This window comes from Eretmochelys imbricata, chromosome 8 (genome assembly GCF_965152235.1).
Source record: "Eretmochelys imbricata isolate rEreImb1 chromosome 8, rEreImb1.hap1, whole genome shotgun sequence".
In the NCBI taxonomy this organism is placed as follows: domain Eukaryota; kingdom Metazoa; phylum Chordata; order Testudines; family Cheloniidae; genus Eretmochelys; species Eretmochelys imbricata.
In genome coordinates, this window is record NC_135579.1 from 29,397,214 (window position 1) to 29,416,654 (window position 19,441).

Sequence of the window (19,441 nt, forward strand, 5' to 3'; positions counted from 1 at the left end):
GGTGCGTCCCAGTGCCTTCGATCAGAGATTTCTACAGCAGTATCCCTATGGGCTGTGCCTGCCTCTCGAGCTGTCAGTGTTTGAATAGCATGTGCACAGCCTGGGCTCCTCAGTTCCTTCTCTACAACGGAGTGAATCACAAATTCCGAAGTAGAGGGGAGGAGGGTGGGTAGTGGAGCACCCACAAGGACACTCATCTTGAAGAATGTCAGTTGCTGCCCAGGGTGAGTAACCTCCTCTTCGAGAGAGAGATGCTCCTGTGGGTGCTCCACTTCAGGTGACTGAAAAGCAGTATCCCTTAGGATGATTGGGACTTCAGATGAGGCAAGAAGGCTGTTGACAAGACAGCTGTACCCAATCTGGTGTCAGATGCTGCAGTGTGGATGAGAGCGTAGTGATGAGTGAAGGTGAGGTTCGATGCCCAGGTAGCTGCCTTACATATGTCAGACAGTGGGACATTACGGAGAAAGGCTGTGGAGGTGGAGACAGCTCTGGTAGAGTGTGTTCTAATTGACATAGAAGGTTGTATTTGCCTGAGTTGGTAACAAAGGCATATGCAGTCAGCAATCCATTTCGAAAGTCTCTGTGTAGAGACAGCATTTCCTTGTGAGCCCTGAGTAGTAGAGACAAAAAGTCTGGCGGTTTTCCTAAATGATTTTTTTTCTATCCAGGTAAAAGGATAATGCTCTGCAAACATCAAGAGTGTGCACTGTTGTTTCAAAGGCATTAGTGTGAGGTTTTGGGGAACATGCTAGGAGCTGTATAGGCTCACTGAGGTGAAAGGAAGAGTGTATCTTAGGTAAGAACCTTGGATGCGTTCGGAGTGTGACCTTATCACGGAAGAACGTGGTATATGGAGGGTCCGCCATAAACGCCCCCATTTCTCCTACTCTTCTGGCAGACGTGATTGCTATGAGGAAGGCGGTCTTCATGGATAGGTGGAGAAGGGAGCAGGTAGCCATCAGTTCAAAGGGTGTATCCATCAGGATTTTGAGGACTAGGTGTAAATCCCAAGGTGCAGCAGGTGGTTTCACATCTGGGTATAAGGTCTGGATACCCTTCAGGAACCTTTTGGTGATTGGATGGGCAAAGACAGTTACGTTGTCAAACTAATAGTGGAAGGCGGTGATTGCCACGAGATGGACCTTGAGTGAGCTCGTAGAAAGGCCAGATGTTTTGAGGTGTAACAGGTAATCCATTATCAGTGGGAGTGAAGCAGAAACTGGAGAGGTCTGCTTGTCAGCGCACCAAGATGTGAACCGTTTCCATTTATGCAGGTAGGTAGTGCGCATGTTGTGTGTTCTGCTGTGTACTTGGTCCAAACATGTTAACTCTTCATTAGAGAACCATTGATCAGCCAGGCCCTCAGGTGGAGATGTTGTATGTCGGGGTGAAATAGTAGTCCCCTACGTTGTGATAGGAGGTTGCTGAGTGAGGAAAGGGGAATGTTGACTGACATGCTCAGGAGGAAGGGGTACCACAGTTGTCTGGGCCACGATGGGGCTATGAGAATGATGTTGGCTCTGTCGTTTCATATCTTCTGAATTACTCTGTTCAATAGAGGCATTGGTGGGAACGCCTACATGAGAGTTTCGGTCCAAGGGGGCATAAAGGCGTCTCCCCATGAGTGTTTCCCCAGGCCTGCTCTGGAGCAGAATGTCGGGCATTTTTTGTTTGTTGCTGTGGCAAAGAGATCCAGTTGGGGATAACCCCAGGTCTGGAAAATATTGAAAAGAAGGGTGTCATTGAGTTCCCACTCGTGCTGTATGGGGAACGATCGGCTGAGCTCGTCTGTGGTGGTATTCTGAGAACCTGGCAGGTATGAGGCAGAGATATGGATGTTGTGTTGAAGGCACCAGTTCCAAAGTTTTACTGCCTATGTGCAGAGGGAGTGTAAGCAGGCTCCCCCAGTCTGTTGACACAAAACATGCATGCAATGTTGTCAGTCATGATTCGAATTCAGTAGTTTTGGATGATGGGAAGGAAATGGAGGCAGGCACTGCGTACGGCCTGGAGCTCTAGCAAATTTATGTGAAGCTTGGTTTCTGAAGTGGCCCAGAGACCCTGAGTGGTGAGGTGGCCGATGTGTGCTCCCCATCCTGTGAAGGATGCATCTGTAGTGATGGTAATTGAAGGGGGATCTTGTCGGAAGTGACGGTAATTGAAGGGGGATCTTGTCCAGTGCAGAGGTTGATGGGAGAGGTCCACCAGAGAAGTGACTCCTTGACTTTCTGGGACATAGTTAGTAACCTATTTAGCCTGTGCTTGTTTGGTTTGTATACCATGGCTAGCCAACCCTGAAGGCATCACATGTACAGGCGAGCATTTGTGACCACAAATGTGCAAGCAACCATATGTCCTAAGAGCTGTACAGCGTCTCGGACTGTAGTCTGTGGGCTGGCACATATCTGGGTAATAAGGATGCCCATTGTGTGGAATCTGTCCTGGGGGAGAGTTGCAAGACCAGTGGTGGAATTGAAGTGGGTGCCGATGAAGTCGATTTGTTGGGTAGGTTGTAAGGTAGATTTGTTTTTGTTTATTTGCAGGCCCAAGGTGCGGAAGCAGTGAAGGGTTGCAAGAGTTGCATGGTTTGCTTCTAACTGAGTGGGAGACCTGAGGCGACAATTGTCCAGGTAAGGAAATATGAGGATTCCTTTTTTCCTGAGATGTGCTATTACAACTGCTAGCACCTTGGAGAAGACATGTGGTGGGGTGGAGAGGCCAAACGGGAGGACTTTGTATTGGTAGTGTTGCTCTGCCACAGCAAACCTGAGGAAACGTCGATGGGCAGGGTGGATAGAGACATGGAAATATGTGTCTTGGAGGTCGAGGGTTGAAAACCAATCTCATTGCTTCAGCATCGGAATTATCATTGGGAGAGTAATCATCTGGAATTTCTGTTTCTTGACTAACTTGTTCAAATGTCGAAGATCGAGGATAGGGCGCCAACTGCTGTTTTTCTTTTCTGTCAAGAAGTAGTGGGAGTAAAACCCTCTCCCTCTGTGTTGAGGGGGTACCTCCTTTATTGCTCCGAGATGTATGAGATGTTGTACCTCCAGACAGAGCAATTGTTCGTGAGAGGGGTCCCTGAAGAGGGACGGGGTGGGAGGGTCAGTGGGAGGTAAGGAGAGGAAGGGGATGGCATAACCCAAATTGATAATTTCCAGGACCCATCTGTCCATAGTGATGGTTTGCCAGTTGGCCAGGAACAGACACAAACAGCGTCCAAAAAAATGGTTGGTTGGAGTTGGCGCTGGAGGGGGTGCGAGGTTTTCTATACCCTCGACCAAGACTTCATATTTGTTTATTTGGGTTAGAAGGGTGGGTCGCCGTTATTTGCAGAGGGCGACGTCATTGGTTCCTGGGCCTATGTGGTTGTTGTTGTTGCGTATCATATTGTCTGAAAGGTGGTGTTGTGCAAAGGTATAGTAAAGCTATCATTGGTATGGCTGATATATATATTGTCTCTTCTTTGAGACAGGTGTTTGGATGCCAAAGGATTGGAGTGTGGCCCATGAGTCCTCCATGGAGTGAAGGACCTCATTGGTTGTAGAGGTGAAGAGCTTGTCTCCATCAAAAGGGAGATCTTTGACCGTATTCTGTATCTCCTTCAGAAAGGAGGAAGAAGCAAGCCATGAGGACCGCTGCGTGACAACAGCCGTGGCTGTGGATCTGGCCACTGCATCCGCAGCATCGAGGGTGGCTTGAAGAACTGTGTGGGAGATCAATTCGCCCTCGGACACCACTGATTTAAATTGTTGTCGTTTATCCTCTGACGCATCATCAATAAATTGCATTACCTTGGCATAATTTTTGTGGTCATATTTTGCTAAGAGCACTGCATAGTTCACTACTTTAAATTGCAAAGTGGAAGAAGAATACACTTTGCGATCAAACGAATCCAGTCTCTTGTTATCTTTGTCTGATGGAGTGGAGTGGAAGTGCTGGGATTCGTTTTTCTGATTGGCCACATTGACCACTAGTGAATTAGGTGAGGGGTGCGTAAATAGAAACTCAGAACCCCTAGATGGGACAAAATATTTGCGGTCCAATCTCTTGCTAGTGGGTGTTATTGTAGCTGGGGTCTGCCAAATAGTTTTAGCAAGTTCCACAATGGCCCATTAATTAGTAGGGCTATTTTGGAAGAGGTCATAGCTTGCAGGATGTCGGAAAGCTCGTGGTGTGTTTCAGGTACCTCCTCCAGGGTAATATTGAGCTCTTCTGCTACTCTGTGAAACAACTCTTGAAAGTGAGCAAGCTCATCAGTAGCGGGAGATGGTGGGGGTACCATGGCATCTTGTGGTGTTATTGCTATAGAAGAGGTATGCGGGGCAGTGTCCTCTGTAGAGGTGGTGGCCACTTCAGGTCTTATCTGGGTTTCAGTGTAAGCCGGCAGTGGGGAGGGTCTGACAGCTTTCCTCCTGGCAGCCCGCGGAAGACCTGAGTGTGGTGTGGTGTAGGTCCATGGGCCCCAGTATGGCCATTGCCCCAGGGGAGGGGGGCACAGGTGGTCCCATCCAGGGATTGCCATACCAGTGTGGATAGGCTTGAGGATATGGAGATCGTGCTGAAATGCATCTCCCAGGTGTGGGTAACTGACTCTGGGGAGAGTATTGAGAGAAAAACATCTGGTCATCATATTCCTCTTTCTCTTCCTTGTCTTCAGCCTCCCACACTTCATTGGAGGGGCTTGAAGGGGTAGGGGAGTACTGAAGGTAGGGTGCTAACGGTCTTGGTGATAGACTGGTGCCGAGAAGAGGAGAGTCAGGAGTATGGGACACCCTTAATTCCTCTGGCTGTAAAAACTGCAGTGGAGCTGAGTGACCAGGAGTCAGTGCCGGGGTAGCTGGTGGAGGCAGTCTGCTGGGGTATCTGCTGGTGCACCAAAGGATGTCCCGGGGGCACAAGCTGGCTCCGTGGAGTAGGAGCCCCTGAGGTAGGCACTGCAAGGGAGGCTGGAGACCTCAGGGGGCTCAGTGCTGAGAGTGGCGGCTGTAAAAGCAGTGCCGCAAGGTCAAAGGACAGTGCCGCAGCCGCTGCTTGTACTGTCGGCACTGCAGAAGCTCTCGGCGCCGTACTGACAAAGGTGGCCGTAGGAGAGCTGAAAGAGGTGGGCAACTGGAAGCCCTGAGCCTCGGCACCATGTAGCGGGGCAGCCAACTCACAGTCGGTGCCTGAGGTGCCTGCCGCGTGGAAGGTGCTGAGCCCCGGAGCCATAGTGAGCAGAGACCAGAGAGCCGGTTTTAACTTTTTCCCCGAGGAACAGCTCCTGAGGGGAGAGGAAGCTGGCCCTTCTTTTGCTTTTCCTTTGCCTCTGGAGGGTGTCACAGAGATTTGCTGGCCAGGGTCAGATGCAGGTCTGAGGGAGTTTTCCAGAGCAGCATTTTAAGCCTGAGCTCCCTGTCCTTGAGGATCCGTGCTTTAAATTTGTTACAGTGGATGCATTTTTGGGGTACACGAGACTCTCCCAGACAGCGTACGCACTGTGAATGCCCATCCGAGATGGGGATGGCATCCTTACAGGAAGCGCATCTGTTGAAGCCTGGGGAGCCAGGCATGTCTGAAACCACGGAAGTTTTTTTTAGATTTTTTCTTTTTCTTTCCTTTAAGAAATAAATGCAACAGCTAATGTAACTTATCTAAGTAGGAACTCTAATGACTGAAACTATCTAACTAAACTGAGAAACAAACTAACTAGCTAGTCTCAAAGAGCACTGCTGAACTCCGTCTCTAGCCGGCGAGGGTAGAGAAGGAACTGAGGAGCCCGTGCGCAGCCCGTAGGGGAACTGCTGTGGAAATCTCCGATCGAAGGCACTGGGACGCATCTTGGCCTGAAGTGGAGCACCCACAGGGACATCTCTCGAAGAAGAACCTAAACTATCAGACATGCTCAGTTGATCACAGGATCAAGAACATTTTACATTTACTGTCTATATGGCCCTTAATCCCAAGTCACTTTACCAACAACTGTCTATGCATCCTACACCACCTCTGGAGTGGCAACCACGTACTTTTAGGGTGCACAACAGAGCAGGGTGGACATCTTTGGTCAAACATACTATGAGAAAACCCACACTGATATAAGAGTTTCCATGGGATTAGAAATAGACTCAGGAGAGAGATCTGGAATTTGAAAACCCCACTGAGGGGTGTTTGGAGGCAGGTTCGTAATTCTTCCCCCTCTCTAAATGTCTATGGAGAACAGACATGATTTGGGTTTGAAGGTCACATCTGAAAGATCCAGATACAATGAACAGCATGGAATTGTGTTCTTCTTGGAAGAGACGAGCTATTCCTGAAGGGATTTGAACCCACTGACTTTAGGAGTGTCAGACATGATGTTTAGACCCAACTTCTTGCTAATATTTAAAGAGTTTTAAACAATTTTGTTTAATGTTTTTTTAATGCACATGGCTTTAGGCTCACTGCAATTATAAGCATCATTAGACAAAAAGTTACTACTTTTATTCTAAGCAAACACACTACTATGTTGCAATTGATGTCACAGCTTTTTTCATGTATTTGAGTAATTGGAAACTGAAAATCACAGTGAGCTTTAGTCCTGATATCTGCTAACACTAACATGCTGCAATGAAAACAACATGCCTCAAGCCTGCACTTACTTTCTACACATTTTAAAGTCGAGACTATTAAAGCCTGAAGCTATCCTCATGTGTGCGTGCCCCTTTAAAAGAGACTAGGAACTGTGGACCCGAAAGGTTTTGTTCAAAAAAAAAAAGCTTAAGCATCAAATCCCAAGTGTTCTGAGCCCAGGGGTCTTGCGTCTACTTTCTGTCAGCACAGCCACCACCCTATACCGGAAACCTACTGACCGCTATGCTTACCTACCTGCCTCAAGCTTCCATCCAGACCACAACACACGATCCATTGTCTACAGCCAAGCTCTACGATACAATCACATTTGCTCCAACCTCTCAGACAGAGACAAACACCTACAAGATCTCTATCAAGCATTCTGACAACTACAATACTCACCTGCTAAAGTGAAGAAACAGACTGACAGAGCCAGAAGAGTACCCAGAAGTTACCTACTACAGGACAGGCCCAACAAAGAAAATAACAGAATGCCACTAGCCATCACCTTCAGCCCCCAACTAAAACCTCTCCAGCGCATCATCAAGGATCTACAACCTATCCTGAAGGATGACCCATCACTCTCACAGATCTTGGGAGACAGGCAAGTCCTTACTTACAGACAGCCCTCCAACCTGAAGCAAATACTCACCAGCAACCACACACCACACAAAAAAACCCACAACTCAGGAACCTATCCTTGCAACAAAGCCCGTTGCCAATTGTATCCACATATCCATCCAGTGGACACCATCATAGGGCCTAATCACATCAGCCACACTTTTAGAGGCTCGTTCACCTGCACATCTACCAACGTGATATATGCCATCATGTGCTAGCAATGCCCCTCTGCCATGTACATTGGCCAAACTGGACAGTCTCTATGTAAAAGAATAAATGGACACAAATCAGATGTCAAGAATTATAACATTCAAAAACCAGCCGGAGAACACTTCAATTTCTCTGGTCACTCGATTACAGACCTAAAAGTGGCAATTCTTCAACAAAAAAACTTCAGAAACAGACTCCAATGAGAGACTGCTGAATTGGAATTAATTTGCAAACTGGATACAGTTAACTTAGGCTTGAATAAAGACTGGGAGTTGATGTGTCATTACACAAAGGAAAACTATTTCCCCATGTTTATTTCTCTCCCCGCACCACCCTCACTGTTCCTCAGATGTTCTTGTCAACTGCTGGAAATGGCCCACCTTGATTATCGCTACAAAAGGTTTCCCCCCACCCCGCTCTCCTGCTGGTAATAGCTCACCTTACCTGATCACTCTTGTTACAGTGTGTATGATAACACCCATTGTTTCATGTTCTCTGGGTATATAAAATCACCCCACTGTATTTTCTAATGCATGCATCTGATGAAGTGAGCTGTAGCTCACGAAAGCTTATGCTCAAATAAATTTGCTAGTCTCTAAGGTGCCACAAGTACTCCTTCACTCTGGAGAAAGTGCTCTTTGTTGCTGAGGAAAGCCCTTGTTATTCGTTTGTATTTTGTAAATTAATACTCTTAACAATGAGACAATAGAACAGAGTTAGGCATTGTGCAGGCAGATGCTGCCAAGGTACCTCATTTCCAATCTATTGCACTCCCTGCCATTCTGCATCTCCCCCAAGCAGAGCAGTGCCTAGTTTATGATGTGTACAAATATACCAAAGGCCAAGAGGAGACTTCCACTAATTAATATTAAGATGCTTCTCTTGACCTCTTCCTTAGTAAGAGGGGGGAGACCGTAATGTCCAACATACAATGTTCTATTAAAGGTCATGTTGTGATAGGAATTAGCTCTCAAATGACCTGCCTACCCTCCATCTACTTCAATGAATCATGATGGGAAGCTGGACAGGATAGATTTAGAGAAGTACGTGAGCAATTTAAGCTTCAGTAATTTAGAGGAGAGAATTTGGAATGAGAAGAGCCCAGTGTATGTATTTATTTACATAGGGCCTTTCCCAGTCTATGCACCATAAAAGCGACAAGAAACAATGGTTAAAACACCTTCCAACAATAATCCCCCTAATTCAGCCAACACACCCTATTCATCTCCAACAGAGACCTTGAAGTAAAAAATCCCAGGCTTCATCAGAGCAAGGAGGGAGCCCATTCCAAAGTTAAAGACCTGTCACTAAAGTCTCCTGCCACCAGCACCCTGCCATCCAAAGAGATCAGAAGGGAATTTTTTTCTGTACATATATAGTAAAGAAAGAATGATGGTTTTTCTTTGCTGATAGGTTTCCATGACAGATACTGCTACTCACTGTACTTGCTGATTTCCAGGGAAAAGATTGCTCTGTTCACACAGCCCCCTTTTTTATATTTCCAAACTGTAGGTCTAGTTGCAAAGAAGAAATGGAATCTTGCTGAAGATTTCATTCCCTCTCTGTTTGTCACCATTGTAAACCAAACAGATTTAACATGTACAATAGGAAAGTGAGAGGGGAAAGAGAAAAGTTCAGCCATAGGTGAAAAATAATGTGACACCATTCAGAGAGACCAGTCCATAATTTAAGTGGCCAAATTAAACAATACACAATAAGGGCTGCACAGGCCCTCAGATTCCAATGTGCAAGTCTATAAACTCCTTGTGGGGAAGGGACATCTACTCCCAGTTGTCTTGTTTAACTTGGACAGCAAACCTGACATAGCACAGTTGAAGTTTAATATGTTCCTGGACCAGATAACAGCTGGTTGTGCACCTACAACTTACAAGTTATGCACTTACAAGATATAAAGGAGTGACAAATTCCTCATGAGAAATAATGGATGCAGGCCCTCTGATTCCATTAGGAGATTTCCAAACACGATGGCACCTTATTTGTTCTATATGCCAGTGTTTCCTGTTTATTACCTCTGGGCGGTATCACACCCTCAGTTTTTAAGCCAAAATTTAGGCTGCTCCACTGTGCTCCATCCTAGGAAGTTTGTCTTAAAAATCAAAGGGAGTTATAGCCCTAGGTCATTGTCTTATGCCCAGAGATAGTGAGATTGTTTAAAGAAATATATACCAAAGATATTTTTAATTGCCCTTTTTTTCTGCCAGTGCCATACAAAGTAAAGGAAAAATTTTTTTGAAAGGATTTATATTGACTTCATTTCTTGTATCCTTTTCATGCTTTCTAGATATTTCCCACCAGGCTCTTGGTTTCTCATCTGAAAACAGGACCTGATTCAAAGGCCCACTAACGTAGTCTTCAATGGATTTAGGGTCAGGGCCCAAAGTGAGCTCTTCCAGAATTGCTGGTAATAATAATGGGCTTAATTCTGCAGGCCACACCTAGTCAAAGCACCTGTTTACTTCAATAGAAGGACTTTGGAATCAATTTAGCACTGTGATTTTCAAAGGAACCTAACGGAATTAGCTGCTGGGCCCTTAACTTCTTAAGGCTTTATTGAAAATCACAGCCTAGATTTATAGACTCTTTGATTCTCCAAAGGAACCCACAGTGGTGGGACATCACAACTCACATCTATAACCGCCCCCCCCCAAATCTACCCCAAACTCAGTGTGCTTAAGCCAATAACTTTCACTTCGTTTTGACACAAAACAATAAAATCAGCCCCAATAAGTTTGGCTCAGAAGGCTAGCAAGCTTTTCAAGTAAAAGTAGATGGCATTTCTAGCATATAATGGATTCCAAACCCAGCTATGTTTCACTGGCATTTGGGTTTTGTTGTGAACATCTTACACAGCTCTTTTCATTAATCACTGAGGTAGCAGACATTTTTTCCTTTCCATAATCCCAATCAATAGATGTGTGCAATCACTAAAGGGTTAACATCAGTGGAGCAGCCCTATTGTGTGCAGGGGTATAAGCTGTATCTTTTATAAACACAGCAGCACTAAAGAGGTGAGCCTCATGCAGTGAGCATCCAAGGAAGTGCTCCTTTCTTTAATACCCCAAACCACAGGAACCTAAAACCAGCCATACAAACCGGTCAGACAAAAGTCCATCTAGCTCAGTATCCTGGATCCAGCGTACTAGAGCTTCAGGGGGAATGTACAAAACAGGGCAATTGTAGCAATTATCTTCCACTCCAGGTTTCTGGTAGTCAGAGGTTTAAGGTCATCCTGAGCATGGGGTTGCATGCCTGATCTTCTTGGCTAATAGCCACTGATGGACCTATCCTCCATGACCTTATCCACTTATGCTTTTGGCCATCATAACATGCCATGGCAAAGAGTTGTTTGTTGTGCATTGTGTGAAATCTTAGGGTGCAATCAGATGGAAAAGGAATGTTTGGGATGACAACCAAGCTCGTTGTCACATATGAAGTGTTGGGAGATTTGTTTATGGTCAGAGAAGTATCTGTAGTCATAGGGATTGAGTGAGCCTATTAAACACTATCATGACTGGAGTAGCCGTGTAGAGCTGCTCTGGGAGGGGCTAAACCCCATGGTCTATCTCGGCAATGGGCAGAAACAGAAGCCTACATCTGAACATTGCTAATCTTTGGGGTGAGCAGGCTATCTAAAACTCCATCCAGATCTGAACTTGGACCTCAGGCCCATGATTATTGTGAAGCAAAACTGGTGATTTGGGGCGCCTTCCTATGCACAACTGATGAGCTCAGTTTGATATTATGAACTCGACACCTCACTCCACCCCTCAATGTGCAGTAAATCAGCCATTGGCTGACACTGACCCTGTCACCTATTACGCTTCCTGTCTGGAAGAAGCTACAGAACAAACAAATGAAGTCATTAATATTAAGAACCGTGCTCTGGCAGGAAAATGGGTGTACTAAGGAAGGTGCCTGAGCTGGAAGAATCCAGTTATTCCAGATGGTCTGCATAGAAGAGGGTTGGAGGAGTGGAAAAATCCCCAGAAGGGGAACAAACAAACCAGGTGTTAGGACTGGTGTTTAAAAACTCAGATGATGAGAGACTCTGGGAATCACAAAGGGCCATACTTTCTGAGAGAGAGAAGACCATTTGACAGCTCCACCAGCCGAAGCTGGTCAGAAAAAAGAGAATATATGCTCTGGGGAGAAGCCCTGAGCTGGAGGAACAAGGTCCAGGAAAGGGGATTAGAACCCTGAAAGGACACTGACCTAAATCCCAAAGAACATTCAAGAGTGGAAAGGAAACTGAGGCAGGGAATGGTGTGCAGATGTTTATTGTTTTGCCCACACACGTATATCTCTTGTGCTGACTAAAGTAAAGAGTGAATGTTTTATAAATCCTTCTGCAAAGTCTGTGTCCTATTTCGCTTCAGCTATCACATATTCCTGAAGGGTTAAACTATAAGCTGGAGAACCTAAAAGGATGGAGCCCTTGGAAAGCTGTGCTTAAGTTACTAGGTAGTCTTGGGGTTTGAGCAGCTGCACCGTGGTCCAGCTTCCAAAAAGGGACACCAGTCAAAGAATCTGTAACAAGGGAGTGAGCCTAGGGGCCATATATAGAGAATGCCTAGAGCCTACACGGACCAAAGGGGAGCTAAAAGTGCTGGGATCCAATCACATCAGCCTGGTGAGTGTCCAGCAGGAGGAGCTAAATCAGGGCCATGACAAAAACTATTTGAATGTTCTCACTTAACAGAGTTTTGTGTAACCTCTGGGAACAACTACACGTTCTCATCTGGAATGACCCTTCTAAATCCTTCCATTGACATCCGAGGAAGGAGAATGGTACTTATAAGAAATCTTACAAGTGGTAAGTGGGATAAATACTGTGTAAATCTCTTCTCTTTCTCTGCAGAGGTTAAGACAAGCCATTTATGTCAGCAGTGGACAGTTCTACCAACAACCCACAAAGCTTCCTAAAGAAAAATATTTATAAAGCCAATTTAAGTAACTAGGACATTTATTACTGTCATGGCCAATAGAGCTTGTATTTATTTTATGAACAGAATGTTTTATTTAACTGCAGAACTCGTCTAGCGTCTCCCACCAGTGGAAATAATAAAGATTATTTCATATGAGAGTAATTGCAGCTGTTGAGCAACAGGCTACCTATGTCCTGAAGAGAGGGATAGAAGTACTTTTAATCAGAAGTAGAGATAATCGGCTCTTTCTAGAGTGCAGAACCATCTATTTTAATTCTGGCTAAGTAATTTTGAGGCTCAGTAAGTGAAATGTCACCTCGATGTAACTTCACAGCCCATTGTCTGCATGTGATTTTGTTCCGGGACCTGTTGGCTTTTCCTGGATGGTGTCTAAGCAGAAACAATGATTTGAAAGTCTCAGCAAGATGAGTTCTTGTTTTATCAATGTTCAATGGGAAAAGCTACATTGTGCAACATTTATGCTGCTACATCTTCTGTCCCAACAGAGTCTGCTCTGTCCAAGAAGGGTTTCACCCAGGGGGGAAAGCTAGTGGTTTGTACCACAGTTCTCACCTGGGGGCCTACTGGAGGTGGACACCTTTAAATTACAATCAAGTCTCCACAGGAGCCCCTTTGGTGAGAAATCTACTGAACTCAGTTGGCTGCCCTGGCCATTTTGTACAGTGAGGTTCACAGGTGCTGTGTGACCACTGTGACCCAGCCATCCAATTGTTTTTTCAACTGCTGGAGACCCTGTGGGGTGGTCTGCCAGGACAGGACCCTGGGTGATAGAAAGCCCATCAGGAGGTAGTAGGTTCCCATTCAGTGGGCCTTTTCATTTGAATAAAAAAAGTCTTCCACTGACATCTTACATGTTCTGGGCAAATTTCTCCCTCCCAGGAGGCTGTGGGACACTGGGAAGAGGAAGAGGTGCATTGCTTGAGGGACCTGCAGGTATACAGCATCCATTGGCACTGATGAGAAGCATGCTGGGAAGTGGCTCTTGCTACACTCTATTCAGTTCTTCTGATGAAGAAGGGCTGTGGTCTAACCCAAACATGCCTTCTGGGTTAGCCACCCTAATCTGCTCTGTCGCCCTCTCAGCACCAAGCAATCCAAGAATGGCTATCCCTCAGGCAGGAGGAGGGAACGCATGGTTTGCCACCCCTCCCACATCCCTCTCTCTGCCTGGGGCAGTGAGGGGTGAAATTTCACATCAGACAGAAAAAGCAGGAAAGTCACATTCCCTAGCAATTCCAAATTAGTGGCAGTGGAGGCATGGATGAGCACAAATCCACCTGAAAACCAACGGGTATGTACTTGACATAGCTCAGCTATGCCTCCGCTGCCACCACCTTTAGCATCTCAGCTACACTGCTACTTATACTCGTGCTAACTCAATGAGAGCTAGTGCGTGTATGTGTACCTGAATCACACCCCTTTCTCTGTAGTGTAGGCCCAGCCTCAGTCAAGGGAAAGGAAGTGAGAGTGCCCGCTCCCACACCTCCCCCTAGCAGGAATCACCAAGCTGAAAGGTCAACATGGCCCTGAGTTTAAAATCCAGGATCATCCACAAAACTGTTAAATCAGAAGAAGGTAGTGTTATGATAATGAAATCTGACCTCAGGTACAAAGAGGACAAAGTTCAGTGCAAGGACGGGGAAATCATAAGTCCAGCTTCCTCTCTGCATGCTGACAGGAATAATGTGCTTTCGTAAGTAAAACAGTCAGAAGTGCCAGAATATACACTGGAAGAAAGGGAGTAAGAAGATGCCAGTTTTGCAGTCACTTCTCAGACCTTAACCACACCATTCTAGCAATATGGATACAGAGATAACAATGCTCATTTGGACCTGTTAATATACAGTGTAAGAACTTGGATTGTAAATGATTTTTACACTGTATCTGTTACTTTTAATATCCAATAAATATTTCTTGTGAAGAAAGTGAAGGTCTGATGTACTCCAGTTACTCCTTAAATTAATCTCAACTGCATCACTTATTGCTATTCTTTATCTTCCATGGCGCACGAGCTTAACATCTGGGAGAGGTTCTTTCCCTCTATATGGAGATGCTTTCGCTATCAGGTACATATTTGAATGGTTGCCAGTATGGTAATTTGCAATCGGCATGTGGTCTAATAAATATATGAGAGGAATTCTGGTGTCTCTGCAAACTGTACCGATGGCTTTCTTGTACTGTAACAGCATGATGGGGGGCTGGGAACATCACAATGCAATCTGAATCCAGAGCCTCTGCATCCAGATATGCAGGGGAAGAATTCTGATAGCTCAGTAGTAGGAACAACAAAAACCCTCCTTACAATTTACCTTTCTAAATATATATCTTTGGGAAATTGCCTGTCTTGAGTAGCTGCCCATTTAGAAAATGCCTCTATCTTCCATGCTCCTCACATAACTAACACAACGGAGGAGAATGGACCCCAAGTCTTAGCATGGGTTGCATATGCTGAAGCTTCAGTGCTAACCATCCAAAAATGTTATAGTACCCTGGCCACCCTAGCCTTAGATTACGTACTGGTGATCTCCAGGCCTTCTCTGAAATCAGCTACACTAAAACTAATTTGCACAGTAGGTTAGACACACAATGTCTGTCTATGAGCTGTTTGCCAACTATTCAGTTTGACTATTTGCACTATGTGATTGGTCACCTAAGTCACATGCTATTTCAATCAACCAGCTGGAGAATTTAAAATTTGTAAATAGAAAAATGAAAACGTGCCATGTTATTTGCTCTTGGTCATGAGCACAGTCCCTAGTGTACATTCAGGAATACCTTTGCTTGCGTAGAAATACATGTGCACTAATGAGTAGGAATGGCTATTTGCCATACAACCAACCACCTTGTCATATGAGCAACATTTAAGAGGACATGAACATACAGCTGTCAGCTGTTTGGCATTTGATAGAGTGTTTGCAAGCACTGTTTTTACAGGACTCAGCCAGCTCTATTTCAAAACATTTGTGTATACTTTGAAACAAAACATGAAGGCGGAAAAGCTCAGGGATAGAATTTCAGGGACTTATCTTGGATTATAGTAAATACATTTTGGAAGCTGATTTAGCTGTAGTATGGTGGTCATTCTTAAAAGCATCTCAGTTTTGCCTTGGCTTGATAGATACCAATTAAGCTTATTACAAGGAATACTTAGGAGATACTACAAATGCTGAGGTATGGTTAATTATCTGTAGCAAAACTGGAAAACTTAAGGCAACCACCATGCAGATGGGACTAGAATCCTTGATCTGAACAGACCTTGACAGTGGGAAACTTTGCAACAGGAAGCTCTGCCTCTAGAATTAAGTGTTTACAGTGCAGTATAAGCATTCTGTACAGCTGCTCAATCCATTACATGTTTCTTGCTTATAATTCTTTTAAGAAGAGTTCTGCTCTCAGAAAGTAAAATCTGGCTTTTTTTTCTTATGAGTAGATGTAAATGTCAGGATTTTGGTCCTGTCCAGACAGGAAAGCAACCTTTCTCTGAGCAGTGCAACGGGTTTGTGTGTGAGAGGGTTGAGAATTTCCCATTTTTGGCCAAAAAAATCCATAGGAATATTTTTTCACCTGAGAAATGTAAGAGGATTTTTCACATGATTCCAGAAGAGAACCGGATGTAGACGTCAGGCAGTAAAGTAGGACTCCTGCAAGGTGTAGGATCAGACAGGCTTTCAATGGGAGTTTGACCATGAGCCTGTTCCTGAGAGGTGCTTGGCACTTAAACACTCCCTCTGATTATTTTCTAAGCGTACATCTATACCATAAATGAAAGTGTGATTGCAGTGCTGGCAGACATACCCAGACTAGTTTTGATCTAGCTAGCACAGGTAACAATAGCAGCGAAGATGTGGTGGCACGGACAAGCAACCCAAGTACATACCCAGAGTCTCTAGTGGGATTGTACTGGGGTGGTTAGCCCACATCACCACATTCTCACTACTGCTTTTATCCACGCCAGCGAGATTAAACCTAGAGCAGGTATGCCTACCTGCACTAGAATCACACCTCCTTGTACCATTACTTATATCCTTCAAGACAGCCATCTAACTCTAACAGAGCAACACAGTGTTATATTGTGAAGATATAGTTGTGTAGCACAGTGGTGCTTCCACTGTATGTAGAATGAGCAGATATTTATGTCAGCATTTGCAGGATGTGCAACCAAAGGATAATGGATCAAATCCTCTGCTGATGTGAACTGATGTAATGCCATTGGCTTCAGAGCTCCTAAATTCAGCCCCAGATATGAACTTTTAATGGCCAGATCCAAACAACCTCCAACTATGTGTAAGGATAAGGGCTGGCTGCAAAGCTCAGATTTGTCATTTCTGATCTGTCCCACAGCTTTTGATCCAGGCTTTTAATTCAGCTCCCTCCCTAACGACTGAAGGTTATAATAGCTCTCCTAATACTGGGTTTGTGATGTTGTGAGAAATAAGCCCAATGAGAGTTCCAGTTTGTCTTACTAATCTTCTGATCCTTTATTGCATGTTTCGTTCATTTACCTGAATGCTACTCTTACTGTTGCAATTCCCAGATTTAAGGAATTAAAAGTAGCCATGTTTGCCTTATTACTAATTTTAGTCAAGCTTCCCTTTGTCATTTACTCTGGCTGCCTTCACACTTGTTCTGTCTGGACTGCTCTTGAGAGAGTTAGTGCAGGTCCACAGAAACTGACTAGAAGAGATTAAATTTGTGACTCAGAACCCTAACAAGGGACTAAATCCAGAAGCTCTTAATCAGTCCATACACAAATTAACATCCACGGCAGTCAGGGGAGAGTCAAAGCTGAGTAAGGGGGATTTTTTGCACCATGCAATTAGAAATTGGGCCAATTGCCATAAAAACAACCTTAACATTGCCTTATAATGCTGGATTGATTGTGAAAAATATCACCATGTCCCATTCCTCGATTTTACAGTCCAAGAAGAGAGCTCTGGAGAGGATTAGCTTCATATCATCTGTGTTTACATAGAACTTTTACTTCAAACCTGACAACTTCGAAGTCAAAGTTCTGGGAGAAACTTGCCCTATTTGTCTACCTAATATAATTTACGTCCTCTAAACAATCATGCATGTTTTATTGCTAAAGACTGTCAGGTTGGTAACCCAAAAGTCAGCTCCCTTTCTTAAAAATAATGCTTTCTAATAACAGCAGTGTTCTTTGAAGAGGCGTTATATAGAGTACACTTTACAAGCATTGATTTTATTTTACTGTGTGACTCCCACTCCCTGTTTAGAGTGTCAGAATTCAACATGTCTCTGCATTATCAAGTAATCATTTAGAGGCTGTGCACAGAAAATAGGATGTAAGAGATTTTGCAATATAACATCTGACAGAATTCCAGATTATGCAACTACTCTTATTACATACTTGTCTGACATGAATAAGTGCTGAATACCCATGTCATGTGTAGAGATCAGTTCATCAGAGATTATAAAACCACAGTACAGTTGATTCCAAGCAGTTTCTTGGTGCTTGGGAAACTCCTCATTGTGAATTAACATTCACATTTCCTGACAATTATGACTATAAGAGTCTGATATGCCAATGCCTCCAAATCAGTAAAGTGTCTTCAAAACTTCAGCAAAAGGACAAGCAGTTTAAATATTTAGAGGTAGAAACTCAGGCAGAGTACTTGAGATTCTGCAAATTGATGCCCATGCTGAATATCAATCTAAGACACCTACTCGGTCACATAGGTGAAAAAGCAACAGCCAGGGCTATAGGGCCATTACCACCTAACCTTCTACAATGACATACCAGTGCAACACATAATTTTAAGGCGCCTCTTCCACTGGAATAGGGGCACATACATTTTCATTTTCTGCCACTTCCACCGCTTGAATAAGAATAAGTATCCCCTGTGACTGACCTGATAAGCGTTTTTCTCTCACGCTCTTCCAGAACACATCCCATGCTTTGTTGGTTGAGTCCTTGATATGCTCACTGAAGGATCTCCTCAAACGAGATTTCCCTGGGTATGCCATCCCGGCTAACAAATCCACAGAGGCAATATTAGCCCATTAAGATCCAACAGCCTGGAAAAAAAAACCCAGCAGACTGAGAACTCAGTTCTCCCAGCTTTCTCTTCTTAGACTGGACAGGAAAAATTACTCTCTAGGAAAAGTCTGCATGTAATTTGTTAACACCCCTCTTGGAATGAGAAAGAGAGAGAGAGAGCCCTCCTTCCAAACAATCTGGGGTCAGGCAGTGCTGTAAAGGAAATAGCAGCCCACTTGGGTCCTCCGTGCCTCAGAGCAAAATGCAGTTCTGCATCTCAGCAGCCACATTTTATAAACAGACTTGATGGTCTGCCATGCAAAGCAATAAATAACAAGTTAGGCAACAAGGCGTCACTTGGAACAGGAATGAAATGTTAGACAATGCAATGTACCTTGAGTTTCCAGCTTCTTTGCATTAACTGTATGGGGAACTGCCTCCTCGTTTCCAGGTTCCTTCTTGTAGTTGCTTTTTATGTTATATGTGCATGGTAGCGCTCGTGCCGGCAGTTTTCTTCACTATGTTGCAATTGTTTATTTGGGCTGCATTTTTTTTTAACTATTTGAAACAAAGAGTCCAGTCTCCCCAATTTCATAATGGGAAGTTTCTCCTCTAGTATCAGCTCAACCTCACTGAGGGCCTGATTAAAAGATTCTCATTGACTTCAAAGGACTTTGGATCAGGCCCTAAAGTTCTGATTAATTAATTACCCTACTTACCTACCTAGAGCAATACTGCTTCTCACACAACTACTATCTAAAGGTACTTAATGGCCTCCATTATCTAGTATCTAAGATACTTATTGCTCCTCTGATGAGTGGTAGCAGGTGTCCAGGGCCTTGCAAGTAGGCTTTTCAGCCATACAGATTTTGGGTATATTTTAAGTGTAACTTGTTTAACTGTAACTTGTTTTATTTACACACATACACCAGTCCTGGAGCAGAGGTGGTCACAAACAGCTTGCAGGAAACCCTTCTTTCAAGAAGCTCAGCCAAATAACAGTGCCTGATACCCTGGGAGCAACTGTCTCTGCCATTGCCCAAGGATT

The 19,441-nt window shown here is 44.4% G+C and overlaps 1 protein-coding gene across 1 annotated transcript in view; it reads right to left on the minus strand.

Moving 5' to 3' along the window:
• The window catches only part of LOC144268986 (rho GTPase-activating protein 7-like), a 147,222-nt gene extending 128,842 nt beyond the window's left edge, over positions 1–18,380 (minus strand). The window contains exon 1 of the mRNA XM_077824385.1: positions 18,266–18,380. Coding sequence (XP_077680511.1) covers positions 18,266–18,380 — 115 coding nt within the window. The remainder of the gene's footprint in view (positions 1–18,265) is intronic.
• Positions 18,381–19,441: the final 1,061 nt, after the last annotated feature.